The sequence below is a fragment of the Rattus rattus genome, chromosome 13, assembly GCF_011064425.1.
Source record: "Rattus rattus isolate New Zealand chromosome 13, Rrattus_CSIRO_v1, whole genome shotgun sequence".
NCBI lineage: Eukaryota > Metazoa > Chordata > Mammalia > Rodentia > Muridae > Rattus > Rattus rattus.
In genome coordinates, this window is record NC_046166.1 from 27891141 (window position 1) to 27912617 (window position 21477).

Below are 21477 nucleotides of genomic sequence, written 5' to 3' on the forward strand. Positions count from 1 at the left end.
ATTAGATCAAGGCTTCTTGTGTGAGCTTGGATAATACTGCCAATTAAACGTTCGGGATTCCTCTCCAACCAAACAATCCTAACCACTAAGCAGAGCTAGTAGACATGGGCTGCCAAGCAAGCAATCAAGGTTAAGTGAGGTCATAATAAGCCTGAATGGTATAGAATTAGTGACACAGTAGACAGCTCACCTCCACGGCCTCATGGTGAAATCTGTATCTGCAAGCTGCCCTGAGAAACTGCCCTAGAAATCACGACTATGGACCTCCAGCCACCATACTTTACTAAGAAAACTCTCTCGTCTGCTATGGCAACCTAGCCCAGGTAGGTTTTGTTCAAGAAAAAGACATTTTGAAGGGTTCGGGGATGAACTGCTCTTATTTCCTACTAATCCATTAGATGGCTGTCTGACAGAGTCAGTCATTCTCATTCCAGAGAGTTTTAATTATGTATCAGCTATTTTTTTTTTAAATCTAGCTACAGATTTATCAGTGTTATTGATATCATTAAATTACTGCCCCTTGGATTTTCCAGTTTTGCTTCTATTGGAATGATTATAGTCATTTGGGAAAACAATTTCCTTTCTGATGCTTTAAATTTACTTCTGTTTCAAGGTAGAGGCTTAAGTTATTGAATTGTTTATAACTGTTTAATGTAACAAACTGCACTTTAACCTGTGAGTTCACTATATCCCAGAAGTGACGGGGACCTCTGGTTTTTCTTTGCTACACGCTCTCCATCCCCACCCTATGTTTTCCCATGACCTATAGCAATGTTTCCAGCCCATCGCTGTTCTAGGTTAGTCTTCCTTACTCAGTGCTATCAAAGCATCCCATCAGTATTTCGCCTGGTGCAGTTCTTAAAGGTACAGCTGCTTTCTTTCTTTCTTTCTTTCTTTCTTTCTTTCTTTCTTTCTTTTTTTTTTTTTAAGATTTATTTATTTATTATATATAAGTACAGTGTAGCTGTCTTCAGATACACCAGAAGAGGGCATCGGATCTCTTTACAGATGGTTGTGAGCCACCATGTGGTTGCTGGGGATTGAACTCAGGATCTCTGGAAGAGCAGTCAGTGCTCTTAACCGCTGAGCCATCTCTCCAGCCCTCCACCTGCTTTCTTTCATTTCACCACTCAGAACTCATTGTTTTCTGGCACATATTTTCTAAGTATATGCTCTGGGTTGAAGATGATCTGAGTGTCCATGTGTGGAAAGTGTGGTTGGCAGGGTGATGGTGAGGAGGTGTGGCCTTGGGAGGCGGGGACTGTGAAGAGGTCCTTAAGGTTGCCAAGGGCTCTTGCGGACTAAGGTAACTTCAGGGAAGGGTAGCTTAAGAGCCCAAGGTCAGCCCTGTCTACTGCCTGGTACCATGATTCCAGACGTAGTCTCTTCCTCTGCACACACCCCTGCCATTCTGAGTCTGCCTGAAGACGACTGAAGATACTGCGAACAGCGTTAAAAAGGACAACCGAAATACTTCAGATACATAATAAAAATTTAATAGTACAAAATAAAAATATAAAAATCAACTATTTACTTTTGGATGTTAGAAATAATATACATAATAAAGTCAATACAGTACTAATAGTGCTACAAGGTAAGAGTCCACATTTCAGATGACAGGTTACACCAATCAGGCTGATTGGTACCAAGAAGCCCACATTTCTGCTTTTATTTTATTAGGAACGTCTGGATTGTAGATAATGACACCATGTATACTTGGCAAATTTGGAAACTATAACTGTTTCTATGTATAGGTTCACATAACTGAAACTATGTGACCATCATTGTACTGACCTGGTTAAATCCTCACACTGAAAATAATAGGCAAACATTTCCCCATAGCAGTTACTAAACTGTCACAGTGCCAAAAGAAAAAGGCCCCTCTCTCCGTTTGAACACAGGCAACCACTGAGGCACACGTATGCAAGGAGTTAAAAAATAAAAAGGCAATTTTATGCTATCTGCTAGGTTTATACTTACAGCCTGATTTTTAGATACAGCGCTTCTGGTCTATAGAGACAGAAGAAGTAAGGAACTTTGAAGTGTCAGGGAATACAACCTTTCTATCCTTCAATACCAAATCTTAGTGATTTTTAGGATTGCTTCTACAGCCTGTTCCCACCGGGCTAGCTCAGGGAGGGCCAGTGGTGGATAAAAACTAAAGAAAACAAACTTCCAGGCTAGAATTTCATCTTCTAAATGTAGATATTTGAACAGAGCCCTTGACAAGATTTAATGTAGAAATGCTAGCCAGGATGAAAATGCTAGACAGGGGGAAAAAAAAAGGCATGCTGAAATTTAAATGAAACACCCAAAAGCAGGCCTTTTTGATATAGGCAATTCTTCCACAAAAGTAGTTCCTATTGCATGGTAAATTTCCAGTTCTGAGTCAATGCTTTGGTGGGGTAATTTAAAGAAACATACATTCTATGAGAGTCAGCTGTAGAATCCAATCAACAAAATAAAGTAGATAAAATGTGAGGAAAAAAAACCACACTTCTCAATTTTTTTCATGCAATAAGCATTCCCGTCTTAAATCTGTTTTTTTCATAAATAATGTCTATTTCCCAGGAAGCTTGTATTATGAGCCAAGTTCAAATGTGTTCTTATAGTTGACTATTAAAGAATGTCCTGAGGTTTATTCATCATTATCTGTAGAAAAAAAGAAAAAAAAATCACTTCAATTTAATTCAAGCAGTGTCTATATTTTTTATAAAAAGCATTTTCCTCTCTAAAGATTAGTTCAGCATTAAATATAATTTTTCATAATAGCACATATTCATTGTACAACATCCAGACAGTATTACAAAGAATGAAGGTACAAAATTTCAAAGACATCTAGTGTTACAGTTAAGTACATATAAATCTGCAGATTGCCTTGTGAGTCAGAAATAACTAAGAAAATTAGACCAAGATGCAGGCTTGGGACATGAGGCTTCCACAAGGATACACAAGAGAAAGATGAATAAAGTGCGGGGGCACGAGAAGCAAGGTTATGAGCGCTCATGGTAGAGTCTCTGTGCTGGGTACGCCAGGTACCGCTCTAGCGTTCTTCTCCATGTGGTAAAAGCCTCCCGATAGAATACTGTGTGACAAATGATGTTTATACTTCAATGTCTGCACGCCATTCCATTTTATGAATGTGACACAATGCATTAGCTATTCTTACTTACATAAACCACGAGAATGTTTACTCTTTCACACGCTGTTGGAGGAATGAAGCACACTGACTTGCTTATCACTTCTGTGCCCAGTGATTTCAAGCATCGTGTCAAATAGTACAAGCTGTGCAGCCACCTACTTCCTACTCGCTCCCTGCCTGCTTAGTATGTCCACAACACGTCTCCTGGTCTCCAGGTCATGAAAATATTTGAAAAAGTCCCTGAGTTAGTGACCAGTCTTCACTCATCTTCTCTGCTGTGTCCGCGCCCTTCTGTACAGTAGGGTGCATACTGACCCGTGACAAACTGCCATTCGTCTTCTGTACAGTAGGGTGCATACTGACCCGTGACAAACTGCCATTCGTCTTCTGTACAGCAGGGTGCATACTGACCCGTGACAAACTGCCATTCGTCTCCGACACCCAGCTTCCATGTCTTCTTCAGGACCCAGCTGCACCCTGCCACCACTGCTTCACCCCACAGAGTGACATCAATGCTCCATGTAACTCACACATCCTGATATCACACACCAGTCTACTCTACACTGCTTCAGATCACCAGGAAAGCAATGAGCACGTGCATGCCTACCCAGCATGAACACAATTTAACTTTTGGTACTGATTTGATATTTAAGAAAACGCATATTACAAGCAGTAAACTTTTCTACTTTGGTGGCCTTTCCTTCTTTTCTAGGGACATTTTTAAGGGCACTAAATTGATGTATATTTTTCTTGCTTATTCTTTTCACTGTTATTAAACATGTACAAAAGTATATAGGTTTAGATGTCATACGTCGTATCACATATGACTTATTTAACTTAGGTTTTTGGGCTTATGTATATTGATAGCTTTAGATTTGGCTCATTTAAATAGCAGTATAGAATTTCAGTACATAAACACAATATAAAACTCCATCTAAAACGGATGTGAAGGGAAGGTACATTGAAAACGAATCCCAAGCTTGGTCTGCTGATGCTCAATGGGAGGACTTAGCAGTCTCTGCCGATCCTCCATGGACCACACTACATTCATTCTCTTCTTGTGAAGGAGCTCCTAGAATCAGTTTAGGTAACCTACAAAATTACTACCTCTGTTTGACCCCTGACTCTGGAAAGCCACTCTCTGTAGGCTTGGTAGTAGTTAAGTTTATCCAGAGAGAGAGTTATTAATGCTCACCAAACCTGCACTGTAACAGTTATCATGGGAGCTGGACAGCTGAGGTCATTTTAGTGGACTCAGACATTTTCTAGTGGAATTAAACAGAAATGATATCAGGCAATCATTTAAAAAGTTAGAATTTTGTTTGTGGTATAGGTATACACATGAGAACAGGCATGTGTGGGTGCATCTGTCTATGTGGGCATATGCATAGACTACCAGTTGATGATGGCATGGTTTCCTCAATCTCTTCACCTCACTTTTGAGACATTCTTTCCAGAGAACTTTCTTTGTAATGTCCCTTGCTGGTTTTACTTTGAATGAGCTACATCAAATTTTGCCATAGAGAATAAAAGTGTGTAAGCATCATGTACATGACATGATTTAATTATCTCTTAGATATGATCTAAAACACAGCTATCCATAAGACTGCTTGATTTGAGATCGCATTGTTGCATGCGAGAAGGCTCCCAGGGACTACCTAGCACTTAACCATCTAATGTTTAGCACAGTGTGCCGCTGGCTTTTATGCAGATCGTGTACTTGATATGAGCTTAGTCAGTGGCTGTGGCGGTAAGTTAAAGTATGCTATTGGGTACACTAAGATGCTTCTCAAGGTTTCTAGGGCGTTCTGTCTTTTGTTATTATTTGTAAAGGCAGCCACACGGCTCTAAGACTTCGATTTTCTCCCCAGGCTGAAGAGATTACAGCCAGGCTCTGTCTTTTCTGTTCACTGCTCACCACAGTGAAGTGGATCCTGCTTCTCGAGGGCTGTGTGGCTCAGCCTAGCTTTTGGCCGTGAAGGTGAATGGGCGTCTGTGGAGACAGGCACCCTTTAGAACCACCCAGCAGGGCCAGTTCTCCCTGTGGCTCACTTGACTGTCACGGTTCTCCACTGAAGGAGCAACACAAGACCAAAGCTTTTCAGAATCGTGACAAGCAATGCCGCAGCTGGGGCACACTGCTGCCCACTCTTGGGGAAGCTCCCACTGCTGCCCACTCTTGGGGAAGCTGAAGGACCAGTCCGCTAGGACTGGAGCTGGCTAGAGCTCACCACAGATTTTCTGAAATAGAATCATTCTCTGGCCTTGTGCTGTTAGCTTACACAATGATATGAAATCCTATAAATCCAAAAGTTACAGGCCATTTCTCATCTCAGAATAGTACAGATAGAGCTCAAGATCTCAGTAAAATCAGGAACCTGAAAGTTCCTGATTAAATTAGAGACTTTCATCCTAATGATCAAGTAATCTTTTATCATTTCAGAAAATAAAACACCTATTTTATAGTAATATAACTGAAGGACATTTTCAAAGTCTTAACACTTCAGATGTAGTGAGATCTATAGACCTTTTGATTCTGTTGTACCTGGGGGTGGGCTGGGCTGGGGGAACATTTTCCCTTCTTAAAGAGATCAGTATTAAACTGAATTCAAGGAACTACATGAAGCCGGCTACGCACGGTGGTGGAGGAAAGGCAGGAGGTGCAAGTGCTTGAGGCTACTCTAGAGTGTGTGGCAGGACCTTGTCTCCAACAAGAACAAAGACAGCACAGATTCCCGTAACTGCTGACCTGTAAGGCGAGTCTGCTTGGCCCTGTGGACTCTGACTGTATGAGTCCAGTTGCCGGCTTCACTGTAAAGTATTTCAAGTTTTCACATTATCAGATTTAACATTTTTAACATTATCAGATTTTTACTCCATCTCTTCTTTTATGCTTATTTAATATTCTGTGTTCTCATATTTTTAAAACTTATTTTAATTTTTGTATCTGGATGTATTTTTAAAATTGATCTTATTTTTTAACAGGAAGGAATATAAATATATTTTAATAAAAATTGCATTGTTAAAATTAAATGTCACTATTTAAAAATCCTCTATTTTAGTCTATGAATTCAATCTTTAAAGTATTAATTTTGGCAACCATGTTACAAATAAATTCATGTTCCAAATTTCACATTTCCTTACTATGCAAAACAGCTCAATGGTACATAATTGATGAGAATTATTCTAATTTTTAGAGCTTGAGCTTTTAATTAGGAGACTTAAAATTTTTTGCTCAAGGGCTGGAGAGATGGCTCAGTGAGTAAGTGTACAGGTTCAATTCTCAGCACTCATATGGTGGCTGAAAATCGTCTGTAGCACTAGTTCCAGGGGATCTGATGCCCTCAATATGGCTTCTGTGGGAAATGTACACACAAATGCATGCACATACATGCAGGCCAAACACACATGCACATAAAATAAACATGACATTAAAATTCACTCAAATGTTACTTTCAAACTAAAGGACAGTGACTTAGACCTAAGGCAGCAAAATCATGTGACAGGGCGGAGGGAATTTTGTAGTTGCTTCAAAGTATCAGATAGGCTCTAGCACAGACCACATCACAGCCCATCTGATGGGAGAGCCTCATCCTACATCTGCCATCCTTTCTTCTTCTTCTCACACTTGTTTAAAATACGAAGACACAGGGAAACTCACCTTCCTGATAGGCTCCGTCTGCCATGACTAGATGCAGAATCTTGGCATAAAGGTGTTGATGCTCAGTGCCCAAGATGTTCTCGACTATGGTTGAAGAAATTTCAATATTTTCATCTTCATCCTCATGAATAGCCTATACCAAATTACCAAATGTAAGTTAAAATGGGAGTAATAGCCCGGGGACCATGATAATGACCAGCACAGCTAGCGCTCCCGAAAGGTACAACAGTGTCACTTGTAGTGGTAACCAACAGCTGTCTAATCAGACTTGGGCCTGCTCGACAGGGGAAATTATGCCTAATACTAGAAACCTAGCCACTGTATGAAGCTGGTGACATCAGGGATCTTAGAGAAAACCCTCTACTGCTGCTTCCCTAAACTAGCCTGATTCCTAACTACATCCAAGTACTTACCATTGGAACCACAGCTGAGTATGGATCTCACCCCACAACACAGAAGCTTATCTCTACAATAGCAGGAGACCATCACACATGGCTAAATCTAGTTAGAATACGGAGACTAAACCACCATAGCAACTGACGACCCTAACTGATACATGTGCGTGTTCTTTTCTGTGTATGTTTAACAGCAGTGGTTAAGAGGAGGCTGTGAACGTGGGAGAGCCCATGAGGAGGGGGCAGGAAGAGAGAGCGGGAGAAAGGCTGCAGTTAAATTGTAACAGTTAGTGCGCCAATGCTGACTTTAAGGGGAGCCTTGATTGTGAGCAGAGATACTGACAGTAATGACGTGAGGAACAAAGGCAGCCAACATTCCCTCCTCGTCGGCTGCACATTCCAGACAGAATAGCCCCAGCTCACGTACCTTTACTTTCTCATAGACCTCAAAGAACTTTTCAAAGCCCATTTCTTGTTCCAAGTGAAGTCTTAGTTCCTCTAAATGGTTAAAGACACTGTCATATTCACACTCGCTAGTAGTCTCAGCATCACTGTTATCTAAAAAAAAAAAAAAAAGTACTTTATGAATAAAAGTAATTCTTATAATAATAGACTAGCATCAATGACAAGAGAATTATGGCTTCTTGCTGCATCCATCTACCTTTAATATAAGCAATCTTTACTAGGGTATCTGGACATCAAAGTACATATAAAGCTGTCTTACCCAGGAATCTTACTTTGAGAATTGTGTCCTTAAAGACATAAGAAGTAAATCAGATTACTACAGAAGACTCCCGAAACCTCACTATTAAATGTTAGTTAGGGAACAAACAGAATGTTCTGAAATGAAGCAACCAAACCCAAGACGACAGCTTGACCAGCACGGAACAACATGCAAAGGCACACATGCAGATGAGCCAAGAAGCACACACCAAACTAAACTAAATCCTCAGCTCCACTACTGGAGAAAAGTCACGGAGCGGGGGCCAAAGCAGAGTCACTTAACAGAAGAGCTGAGAGGCTGTTGGTACGTCTGTGTGGAGTACACAGTGAGCACGGGACAGACAGATGCACACATCAGCTGGAAGGCTGGACATGTCGGATCAGATACCAGGAACCATCTCCTGCGTGAACTGTCTGAGCAGACAGACCCACAGGCGCTCCGCTGTGGGCAGCCGCAAACACATACCTGAGTGCCATTCCTCGTTTAGGGCACTTTCGCTGCTGGGGTTGTCCTCCTCATCTGGGACATCTGTCCCTCTTGCTGCCCGCTCCACATTGCTGCTTTTTAAGACAGACTCGTCCTCCTCACTGTATTCGTCACCGGGTTGCTCCCTAAGCAGCTGCTCCATTGAGGCCTGAAGCTCCTGTAAATCTGTGTCAGTTTCTTCAAATACACTGAAATTTAAAGAATTAAACTGAACATTACCTAAGCTTTAACTTACTTCGAAACAGTGCCTCTACAAAAACATAAGCACTTTTTCTCACTTCTCAAAGGACTAATTGTGGATAAAAAGAAGTCTGGATAAACATATCCAGTTTTTAACTAAGGAATGAGGATGAATACAACTGAGAAAAGTAGTACAGGAGGGATTTCTGCAATTTATAAGGAGATGATTTGCTTAAATTGGTCCTGACTTACTGAGGAGACCCATGCAGCTATTAACATCAGTCACCGCTTAAACTTTGCAACAATGTTCTGTGTCCGTGTGTCCCAGTCATAGCTGGATAATTTAAGACAGCAAAGATGTTTATCATTTGTCTTTTAAGAATGAATAGTCAAATGTTTAAAAGAAATTTGGAAAAACCATGCAATTTTGAAAGTTCACAATTTTTATGTAAATACTAGCTCTGTACTGTATGCAAGGATTTCCATGTGAATGCATTTGAGACATGTATTCAAGGCCATGCATATTATTTTTTAGGCTAATGGGATGATGATACAGTGAATATAAGAGACATCAAAAATTTATCTTTATGTATATATTCTCAAAAATAATTCTAAAATATGTAAATAGATTTCCCAAGAATAAAATAACTACCATAATCCTCACAGAATTTTGCTTTCAAGGCATTGGTCAGCATTTAAATTATATTTCCTGAGATTTAAAACGTGGAATAATTTATAGGTAAAATCCTATATGTATATAGCATACGAGTTTACTAAGCAGTTTTATGCTATTTAAGTTTTATCCAAATGAAACTCATTAGAGACATGAAAATATACAAGTGACCTTATCAAGCATCTTCAACCTCTGTCTTTGGGCACTTGTACAATAACTAGAAACTTAGTTTGAAAACTTCAGGTTCATCTCTGAGGACAAACATGAAGCTGAGGAATTACCTGATGTGTGAGGACAAGGGATGAGGTCCCTAGGCACGAGTCCCTGGACTAGGAATGCAATGCTGAGTAAGGTACAGGGTTGGAGAGGACCCTTCCCAAAGTTAACAGTCAACTCCCAAATATAATACTTTGTGAGACCTTGAAGACAATTTACATTAATGGACAAAGAAAATGATCATTTGCACAGAAATACCTTTATTTTGTACTTATAGCAATTTGACTTAGTGGACGCTACAGATGTGATCAGAACAAAAGTTGGTGCTTAATGAGAAGCCTAATGCATCATGGAACCTTTGCTATGAAGACTAAATGTTGACCTGTGGATAACCCACTTGTCAGCTAGAGAAAAACATGGCCAAGACGTACAAATGGGAGTTAAATTCCTGAGGCTGGCCTGACTGCTGCTTAAGAAAAATGTGAGAAGATCTAATGTGTGAAATCAGCACTCAAATATCCGTGTTAGGTAATTTGAAATCTGGCCCTAAGCTTAGTTTTGTTTTTTGTTTTTTTATTCATTTATTATATATAAGTACACTGTAGCTGTCCTCAGACACACCAGAAGAGGGCATCAGATCTCTTTACAGATGGTTGTGAGCCACCATGTGGTTGCTGGGAATTGAACTCAGGACCTCTGGAAGAGCAGTCCAGGCTCTTAACCACTGAGCCATCTCTCCAGCCCCTAAGCTTAGTTTTCAGTTGGCTTTCATGTTGTAAAATCTGGAGAAAGGTACCGACCCAAGTGGGTTTTCCAAGACAGGCCAGTCGATATAGAACAGCACTTAGAATAATTTCGTTAGTTATAGCTGCTCACTTACAGTGTCCATTTTACTTACGCCCGAGGAAAAACCCCACAGCCAGCACCTTGTCACCACTCAAGTGCTGCATGCTGTGTTCACCCCATGAGCTGACTAACACAGGGCTAGAGTGACCTTCCTCTAAACCATCCACCCACAGGCCTCTAAGAGGGCTGATGAGACAGTGGAGCGTCGTTAGGAACTTGAGAAGTAACGTGTCAGAGGCAGCAATCCTGATTGCAACTGCAACCTCCTGCAGGCTACTCTACACTGAGCTACATCCCTGCACCCTGCACCCTGCACCCTGCAGGATAGACTACTCCTGTGCTGTGCTGCTTCTAGCACCTCATTACAGGATATTTTGACTTTATTCCTCCCAGGTTGTCATACTTGTCTGAGGTGGTTGGCTAAAATTACAGAGGTTAAGAAGGATTCCTATCTAAGGCTTGGCCAACATTTCCTATAACTTACAGAAATGTTGTTCTATTTCCTTCCTGAGTTCTCTATTTCCCATGAATTACAAGAAAGGAATTTTCTGTATGCAACAAAGTTACATGCAAAACACACACACACACACACACACACACACACACACACACACACACACACACACACACACAGAGTTACCTTACTCCACTCCCACATATACCACACAAAATCACCACGGATACATTCTAAAATCAAACATTACAAGGTAGATATTAATCTTTTAGGCATCTTTTTTCCTGATAAAATGCAGAGTGCTTAAGACTTCCCTATTTCCCATCTCAGTCCCAGTATAATGGAGATTTCACTGTTCAACAGTCATTATCCTGTGAAAATGATTTAATCACTGTTTAGTAATTACTTACTATAGTCACATCAGTTGTTAATGGGAAAAAAGACAGTGAGCATAAATATAAACTAATTTTATGTGCCTCAAATGACACAGTGGAAGGTTGATTATACTTGAACAAAGTTGTAAGAGCTTGAAGGGTGATGAAAAGCCAACTGTAGGCAGTGCTCTCTGGACTTTGAAGAAAACTACAATTCAGATGTCCAAGTGATACTGGCGTTTGTTAGTTGTCCCATACTTACGTGTCCTCGCAATCCGAGGGCCCTTCTTTAATATGTTCATCCTCAAGCTCCTCTATTTCAAGACTGTCTTGATGAACGTCTCCCACGGTGGGAACATCCATTAGGGTTCTGAAGAGCTTGGAAAGGTCTGGAAGTGAACAGGTCCTCAGCATCTACAGAGAGGTTCACAGATTGTCCATTAGGAGGAAGAGGATTAAAAGCAAAGGGAGGAATCAGAGGTGATATAATTACAGTACCAAAATTATATGTTAGAACTAAAGAATTCAAAGGTGACTTGCCTGAGGTTACAACTCAATTTCCTTAAAGTTCAGCTCATGTAAGCAACACTAAACAGACTTAGTAAGCACTCGTATGCATGTATGCGTGTACAGTAATTAAAGGAGAGGCCATGAGTTTGAGAGGATGTGTGAGTACACGGGAGGAGCTGGAGGTGGAGCTGGAGGAACGGGAATGATGCAAATGGAGTACTCGTGAGAAAATACCAAAAAAATTAAAAATTCAGCGAATGTTTTTTCATAAAGAAAATTAGACTCATGAGTAATGACTGGGCTTTAGCATGGCAGTTCAGTTCGGTCAGCTTTTACAGAGTGGAGAGCGGTTAGTGTGGTGATACACATGGCCTGCAAATGCCAATCTGCTGACAAGCAGGCAGTGTGAGAAGTGCCCATTTGTTCTTTCTGCACTGGGCTTCTCCTGCCTTCCTGTGGTCAGCTCTCCTTGTGCAGACTTGCCGAGAGCTGAAGGAGTCGTCTGGAGCGTGGTGCAGCTCTGTGACGTACAACCAGCCCCTGTGCAGTGCTTACTCCGAGGAGTGGCTGGCTGGCTGACATGGGGCAAATCAGTGACCTTACATCAGTGTAAAGAGAAACCTGACTTTGCCTCCCCGAGAATGGGGCTGAGCGGGTCCTCAGCTCAGATGGAAGGCTATCAGGACAAGCTCGTCGAGGCCAATGGGGAAAAGCATTTATACAACACCAAGAAGGAAGTAGGCCAACTACGCTAATGGAAAAAAACCAGACAGCGAAGGTGCTGAAAATGAAATCAGTGTTGGCCAAGAGCAGGAATGATTGGAAGCGACTCTGTTCATCGACCCTTCAACAATTAGCATGTGACGAATAGATACGAGACAGACAGCTGAACACACGTGTCTGGGCTGGGCTAACTCTAAAGGAATCCGAGATCGAAATGTGAGTGCTAGGCGCCGAGGAGCTCTGAATTACAGGGAAGGCTTTGAAGAAAGCATAGTGCTTCACACAGTGACAGAAATTTGCATATTTGGCCAATTTTCTTAGTGCAGCGTTTTCAGAATAATAAAGAACAGGTTCCCAATATTTAAACACAGTTTCTGTATTACACCAATTATGGAAATGATCATCGGTTACAAACTGGCAAACATGGTAAAAGCAACAACAACAACAACAACAACAATACCCCAAACCCAGTGCTTGCTGAAGCATTTAAAGATGGCAACGGTGCTGAGGGATGCCTTTCAGTGACTCCTCAACTGCCACCCGTTCAGGGACTGCAGGTGCCCCCACACCCAGCTGTTGACCGACTAAGATTGGGGCCATGTGTGTAATACGGCAGCCATACGTAAAGTAGGCACCTGTAACAATCTACTCAGGTTGACCACCAGAAATAAACAGGATACATTAAACTGGAGAAAATTTGGTCATCCTAGTATTTTTTAGGAACTCAGCTCAATTTTAGTTTATTCCTTTTAATAGTTAAAATAACTTTTCCCCCTCTGATATGTAGTCCAGGAATGTGACCTGCCTGCTTCTGCCTACCAAGTTCCATGGTTACATGTGTGTGCCACTATGTGTATTAATGTAACTTTTATACCCTATCATGAGATAATCCCATCAGAAGTGTACTTCAAGCGGCCATGTGATCGATACCTTACCTCTCAAGGCTTGTGCTCATCTGCTAGTGTATCTAGAGGGTAAACCTTTGTGTTCCCAGCATTCCTTGCTGGGCCTCCTTCAGACTTTGATCTGTTTTAATGCCGTCCAAGCTGGACTTGGGCTTACAATGCTCCTGCCTTGTTCTCTGCAGCATGTGTAATCATGGTCAAGTGCTGCCATTGGAGCCTTACTGTATGTTTGAAATGGTTCTGCATCTTTAGTCACAGTAAAGATATCTACTATATATTATCTGAAAAGATGTATCTACCAGAATGTTTTCTGTTCTTCTCATCTGATGGTGCTAAGCCTGACGTCAGGCTGTTAGTCACATCACATCCCGACCTGAGGTAGGACCATGGGTCCCTTTGGCTTGTTTTGATCTCCTGACTTATTTCACATTGCTTTAAGTATATTTTGTTGGCTCAGCAGCAATGGAAAGAAATCCTAAAAATTCCGGGTAGCCCATAGCAGTGCCTGGAGAGCTTGCTTCAGTCGAGGTATGGCTTCTCCTGACTGTGTACCAGAGAGAGGCGGGCCCTGTGGCAACATCAAACAGGAGAGTGACGCTGAGGGGAACCTCACATCCAAGGCAGGGCTCCGTTACTCCTTAGTACTAGGTATCTGTTGTTTTTTTCTCAAAGTAAGGGAACCACATAAGACAGTGGGAGAGTTAGGTGCTAGTCTTATTAGTAATTTCACATCAAGTCCTACATCAAAGATTCTTTTCATCTTTACACGTTTAATATAAACTATGAATTTGTAATCCTCTAGTTATGCTAATAAAGTAGTTTATTATGGGCACATTTGTTTGGCTTCTGATTGCTACTGTGAATGTTTCAACATTGTTCCCTCAAAACAGCTTTTACAAGTAATTGCTAACTTTATTCCCCAAGCTAGATTTGATCTATTATTTAAGAGAGATTAGCAGAAGCCAGAGTCTTTGAACCAAACAGTGATTCATTGCAACGAACATTTGCCAGTAAAGATGTTTGGAGGAAAGGGTATAATGTGACACATCACAGCCTCCATTTAATTTTTATTTTAATTTTAATTTTCTTTTGGGGGGAGGTTATAAGGGTGGAGGGCAGATATGGAAGATCTGGGAAAAGAGTGGAGCTGGGTACATGATGTGAAATTCACAAAGAATCAATATAAAATTATGTTACAAAAGAATGGATTCCAAGCAAAAGGCTTCGCATGTGCTTGGTGGGTGGGGTGGGGTGAGTGGGAAGAAACAGGTCTAACTTTCAGTTTCCTAAAACTGGTGCTCAAAGGGATGGAGCTCCCATGAGTTGAGGAAGCTCACACACACTGCACACTCTAAGGCTGACTCAGTGCCTGGTCAGTGTAGGCAGAACCAGTCAGACTTCCTGTCTGTACCAGGAACAGAACTGATGCTGTGGTCTTCATCTGACTGACTCTTATGACATCTTAAATTCTGCAAACCTGAAGAGGAGTTCAGGCACAGGTGTCTACTGCATTCCTTTACTTCCCACTGGACTATAAGTTAACTTTGAACATATAACTATCTTAGAAATCCACAGGAGTAAATATACCAATAATGTCCCTTGACTGTCACAACAAATACAGAGTTGAGACTTTCCTCTCTACTTGTTGGCATTGCTGAACTGTGAAAGCAGGTTTTCTGGCTGGAAACCAGCCAGCTCTGAGGAACAGCTTTGGAACTTAGTGCCTATAGGTGCCTAAGGTGTATGTGCCTGTGGCGAGTTGCCAGAGTGTGACATGGGATGAAGACAGTGCCGCCTGCATGGTTATGAACATGAGATTATTACTGTAAAGCTGCCGGGACAATACTGAAGACACCACACACATGGTTGGCAAAGCTACCTAACTGCTCTACTGACAGTGAATATTATACACTCATTAGCCACCGTTAACAAATTAAAGGCTAAAATTACTCCTCAAGAGATAATTGGGAGGAGTGAGAGACTGCTTGAATTTTAGTGAGTCAGAATGTTCTAGTAACAACAGAAAATTAAGAAGACTCTGCATTACTCCAAACATATGGTCTTTTTTCCCTATAAACTGAGCATGGGTGAGGTTATTATTTGACAAATTGTTCTGTTAGAAAGCAAAGCAAAACAACAACAACAACAACAACAAAACAAAACAAAAAAACCAAACCAAAACTGTACTAGCAGACTCCTCACAGTTTAACTGGCTACTCCCCATTTATGTTCCACAGTTGTCTTGTTTAGTGTTTACAATTGTATTTGACAAGGCATTCATAATAGCAATTTATCATAAAGGCATCAGCACTCGTGGCTCTTTGAAAATGCTGAGGAGGAACATAAAAGGTTTCAAACACCTCAGGAACCAGCCAGGTCAACCATGCAGACCAGAAGTCTATCTCCTGAACTCTGTCAGATGTACTAAAGCAGGGGTCTGGCAGGACTCTGCATCTCAGACATTCCAGATCGTGCTTATATCAAAACTTTCCTTTTTTTTTCTTTCTTTCTTTCTTTTTTTTTTTTTTTTAAGAATGAACACTTTGTTGTTTGAACAGAATCACTGGCAAATCACCAAACCCTTCTATAAAAAGTTGGGCTAGGAATTTCCCCATTTTCAACAAAGAGGCTAGTCACTTTTCCAGAATAGACTCTTGGTGAAATTAAGTCTTTTCTATCATATTTATTAACCTTATCTTTTTCTCATTTGCTATATAAGTCATACAGACCTTCTGCCAACCAACCACATAAATGCCCTTGCAGGACCACACAGAGTAACAACTGTTGTGGGCCATTCTGCAAAATGGGGCCATTATAAAAAGAGATTTTTTCCTTTGTTAATCCAGATTCTGCAACTTATAAAAGGAAGATCATGAGAAATCCACAACTTTATTTTATTTTGACTTTTTAAAATTTACTGTTCTGAATCTCCAATTTGCTGTTATATCTAGTCCTTATGAAACCATTGCACTTTAATTACCTTAGGAGATCTGCTACTGTTTGCAGTAGAAATGGACTTGAAACCATCCCTTCTTACCAAATCTAACGGAACCAGCTGGACGTGGTGGTATATTACCTGTACTTGGCAGGCACAGACAGGGAAGGAGAAAGCTTGAGGCCATCCTGGGTAGAAAGTGAGACCCTGTACAAAGAATCCTCCAGAAGAGAAATCTTTTCCAGAGGGAAAAACACGGGAAGCTTTCTCCTGAGCAACTCGTATTTTCTAGCTTCAGATATCTAGCAGGGTTTATAGCTTCCATTTCACTTTGACTACCTATGACATAGATAAATACATTAACGTTACTGACTATTGTTAACAGTTGTTAATGGCTTGCTGATGTATAATGAACAGCCTTAAATACAATTTATATATTTGGGTGTAATCTTCAACGTGTCTGAATCATTGCTTAAGTGAGTAGTGTAAAGGGAAGAACAGACGGCCAGGACCCAGCTTGTTCCAGACCATCACTTAGGGCTCCACGATGGACAGTGTTAATGAAAGCATTACTCTGACTGCAGTCCTACAGTGATCCACTTAACCACTAATTACTATCTGTGTGGGTGGTTAATTGTACAATTCAGTTAACTAACATTACATCTGGGTTTTGCAAAAAGACCTATTTAAAGTACACTGGATGAATGCTTAGGATTATTTCCTGAGTCTTAGAGCTCTGAGGTTATGTCTAAGGAAGCTGTGAGGCAGAGGACAGGCGGGGCAAGGAGACAGGGATAAAGTGAGCAACAACTACTTGGATCTCTTCACACACCGAGTCCCTTGTTTGGAAATGAAATAAATTCCATCATACCAAAACCCCAAACAAAACACTCCTGGGAAGATCTAAGCCCACACACGTGAACACTATTAATTAGGAACAACGATGATTGGCTTCCTACTTTCGTCACACTTTGATATTTTAACAAAAACCACTTTTAAAATGTGAATGAATGTTTACCTGCATGTATGTCATATGTGCAGTGCCTGCAATGCCAGAAGAGAGCAGTGGATGCCCTGGGACTAGACTAGAGTTACAGACAGTTGTGAGCTGCCATGTGGGTTCTGGAAATTGAAAAAGGGAAGAATGGCCAGGGTTCTTAACTGGTGAGCCTTTCTCCAACCTCACCTCCTTCACGGGCCCCAATACCTCAAGCACACGGTGCTGCTCTGTAACATCTCCTTCTGCGTTAGATGTTCAAAGCCCAAACCTTCTAACATCAGCACTGGAAACCTCCTCCTCTTACCTGTGAAGCAGCCTTAAGCGTTTCTTCTCTCTGGCACACTATTCATTTTCCTTTCTCCTTATAGGAATTATCACAAATGTTTTTCACTCAATTTATTCCCTCTCGGCTACAAACATTGTATCATTACTAAAAGCATAGTATCTAACATATAATACAGCTTGATATGCATTTTGGCTGAATTGATGTGAATAATTACCCACTTTAAGTAAGTATGTATGTGTGTAAAACTTGTGAGTAGGATAACTTAAGGGGGATCACATTCTAGTGAAACATAAACAATAAAAAATAAGTAACCGCCCAAACCCGCGGATCCCTGCCCGCAGCAGCTCTCTGCTCCCAAACCCCGTGGAAGAGAGACCTCACCGCCTGGTCAGGTGGGCACTCCTGAGGCTGCAGAGCGGAAGAGACCACCAACACTGCCCACCCCTGCCCACATCCCTGGCCCAAGGGGAAACTGTAAATGGCCTCTGGGTTCCCGAAGAGGAGGGCCCAGGAGCAGCAGGTTCGCTGCGTCTGAGACACCCACATAACCGGAAGGGACCGACTAGATAAACAGTTCTCTGCACCCAAATCCCGTGGGAGGGAGAGCTAAACCTTCAGAGAGGCAGACACGCCTGGGAAACCAGAAGAGACTGCACTCTGCACACATCTCTGACTCCAGAGGAAAACACCAAACACCATCTGGAACCCTGGTGCACGGAAGCTCCCGGAAAGGGCGGCGCAGATCTTCCTGGTTGCTGCCGCCGCGGAGAGCTCATAAGCAACACCCCACGAGCAAACTTGAGCCTCGGAACCACAGGTAAGACCAACTTTTCTGCTGCAAGTGACCTGCCTGGTGAACTCAAGACACAGGCCCACAGGAACAGCTGAAGACCTGTTGATAGGAAAACTACACGCCCAAAGCAGAACACTCTGTCCCCATAACTGGCTGAAAGAAAAACAGTAAAAACAGGTCTACAGCACTCCTGACACACAGGCTTATAGGACAGTCTAGCCACTGTCAGAAATAGCAGAACAAAGTAACACTAGAGATAATCTGATGGCAAGAGGCAAGCGCAGGAACCCAAGCAACAGAAACCAAGACTACATGGCATCATCGGAGCCCAATTCTCCTACCAAAGCAAACACGAAAATATCCAAACACACCAGAAAAGCAAGATCTAGTTTCAAAATCATATTTGATCATGATGCTGGAGGACTTCAAGAAAGACGTGAAGAACTCCCTTAGAAAAACACAGGAAAACATTAATAAACAAGTAGAAGCCTACAGAGAGGAATCGCAAAAATCCCTGAAAGAATTACAGGAAAACATAAATAAACAAGTAGAAGCCCATAGAGAGGAGTCACAAAAATCCCTGAAAGAATTCCAGGAAAACACAATCAAACAGTTGAAGGAATTAAAAATGGAAATAGAAGCAATCAAGAAAGAACACATGGAAACAACCTTGGATATAGAAAACCAAAAGAAGAGACAAGGAGCTGTAGATACGAGCTTCACCAACAGAATACAAGAGATGGAAGAGAGAATCTCAGGAGCAGAAGATTCCATAGAAATCATTGACTCAACTGTCAAAGATAATGTAAAGCGGAAAAAGCTACTGGTCCAAAACATACAGGAAATCCAGGACTCAATGAGAAGATCAAACCTAAGGATAATAGGTATAGAAGAGAGTGAAGACTCCCAGCTCAAAGGACCAGTACATATCTTCAACAAAATCATAGAAGAAAACTTCCCTAACCTAAAAAAAGAGATACCCATAGGCATACAAGAAGCCTACAGAACTCCAAATAGATTGGACCAGAAAAGAAACACCTCCCGTCACATAATAGTCAAAACACCAAACGCACAAAATAAAGAAAGAATATTAAAAGCAGTAAGGGAAAAATGTCAAGTAACATATAAAGGCAGACCTATCAGAATCACACCAGACTTTTCGCCAGAAACTATGAAAGCCAGAAGATCCTGGACAGATACCATACAGACCCTAAGAGAACACAAATGCCAGCCCAGGTTACTGTATCCTGCAAAACTCTCAATTAATATAGATGGAGAAACCAAGATATTCCATGACAAAACCAAATTTACACAATATCTTTCTACAAATCCAGCACTACAAAGGATAATAAATGGTAAAGCCCAACATAAGGAGGCAAGCTATACCCTAGAAGAAGCAAAAAACTAATCGTCTTGGCAACAAAACAAAGAGAATGAAAGCACACAAACATAACCTCACATCCAAATATGAATATAACAGGAAGCAATAATCACTATTCCTTAATATCTCTCAACATCAATGGCCTCAACTCCCCAATAAAAAACATAGATTAACAAACTGGATACGCAACGAGGACCCTGCATTCTGCTGCCTACAGGAAACACACCTCAGAGACAAAGACAGACACTACCTCAGAGTGAAAGGCTCGGAAACAACTTTCCAAGCAAATGGTCGGAAGAAGCAAGCTGGAGTAGCCATTCTAATATCAAATAAAATCAATTTTCAACTAAAAGTCATCAAAAAAGATAAGGAAGGACACTTCATATTCATCAAAGGAAAAATCCACCAAGAAGAACTCTCAATCCTAAATATCTATGACCCAAATACAAGGGCACCTACATACGTAAAAAGAAACCTTACTAAAGCTCAAAACACACATTGCACCTCACACAATAATAGTAGGAGATTTCAACACCCCACTCTCATCAATGGACAGATCATGGAAACAGAAATTAAACAGAGACGTAGACAGACTAAGAGAAGTCATGAGCCAAATGGACTTATCAGATATTTATAGAACATTCTATCCTAAAGCAAAAGGATATACCTTCTTCTCAGCTCCTCATGGTACTTTCTCCAAAACTGACCATATAATTGGTCAAAAAACGGGCCTCAACAGGTACAGAAAGATAGAAATAATCCCATGCGTGCTATCAGACCACCACGGCCTAAAACTGGTCTTCAATAACAATAAGGGAAGAATGCACACATACACGTGGAAATTGAACAATGCTCTACTCAATGATAACCTGGTCAAGAAAGAAATAAAGAAAGAAATTAAAGACTTTTTAGAATTTAATGAAAATGAAGGTACAACATACCCAAACTTATGGGACACAATGAAAGCTGTGCTAAGAGGAAAACTCATAGCGCTGAGTGCCTGCAGAAAGAAACAGGAAAGAGCATATGTCAGCATCTTGACAGCACACCTAAAAGCTCTAGAACAAAAAGAAGCAAATACACCCAGGAGGAGTAGAAGGCAGGAAATAATCAAACTCAGAGCTGAAATCAACCAAATAGAAACAAAAAGGACCATAGAATCAACAGAACCAAAAGTTGGTTCTTTGAGAAAATCAACAAGATAGATAAACCCTTAGCCAGACTAACGAGAGCACACAGAGAGTGTGTCCAAATTAACAAAATCAGAAATGAAAAGGGAGACATAACTACAGATTCAGAGGAAATTCAAAAAATCATCAGATCTTACTATAAAAGCCTATATTCAACAAAACTTGAAAATCTGCAGGAAATGGACAATTTCCTAGACAGATACCAGGTACCGAAGTTAAATCAAGAACAGATAAACCAGTTAAACAACCCCATAACTCCTAAGGAAATAGAAGCAGTCATTAAAGTTCTCCCAACCAAAAAGAGCCCAGGTCCAGACAGGTTTAGTGCAGAATTCTATCAGACCTTCATAGAAGACCTCATACCAATATTATCCAAACTATTCCACAAAAATTGAAAGAGATGGAGCACTACCAACTCCTTCTATGAAGCCACAATTACTCTTATACCTAAACCACACAAAGACCCAACAAAGAAAGAGAACTTCAGACCAATTTCCCTTATGAACATCGAACACAAAAAATACTCAACAAAATTTGGCAAACCGAATCCAAGAGCACATCAAAACAATCATCCACCATGATCAAGTAGGCTTCATCCCAGGC

General features: G+C 41.0%; 1 protein-coding gene across 1 annotated transcript in view; it reads right to left on the reverse strand.

Annotated features, from left to right (window-relative positions):
* Nucleotides 1-2282: 2282 nt before the first annotated feature.
* Nek1 (NIMA related kinase 1) overlaps nucleotides 2283-21477 on the reverse strand; it is a 126296-nt gene continuing 107101 nt past the window's right edge. Inside the window, exons 30-34 of the mRNA XM_032918458.1 lie at nucleotides 11414-11565; nucleotides 8388-8596; nucleotides 7626-7756; nucleotides 6804-6936; nucleotides 2283-2652 (exon numbers count right to left, since the gene is read on the reverse strand). Coding sequence (XP_032774349.1) covers nucleotides 2639-2652; nucleotides 6804-6936; nucleotides 7626-7756; nucleotides 8388-8596; nucleotides 11414-11565 — 639 coding nt within the window. The 3' untranslated portion in view covers nucleotides 2283-2638. The remainder of the gene's footprint in view (nucleotides 2653-6803; nucleotides 6937-7625; nucleotides 7757-8387; nucleotides 8597-11413; nucleotides 11566-21477) is intronic.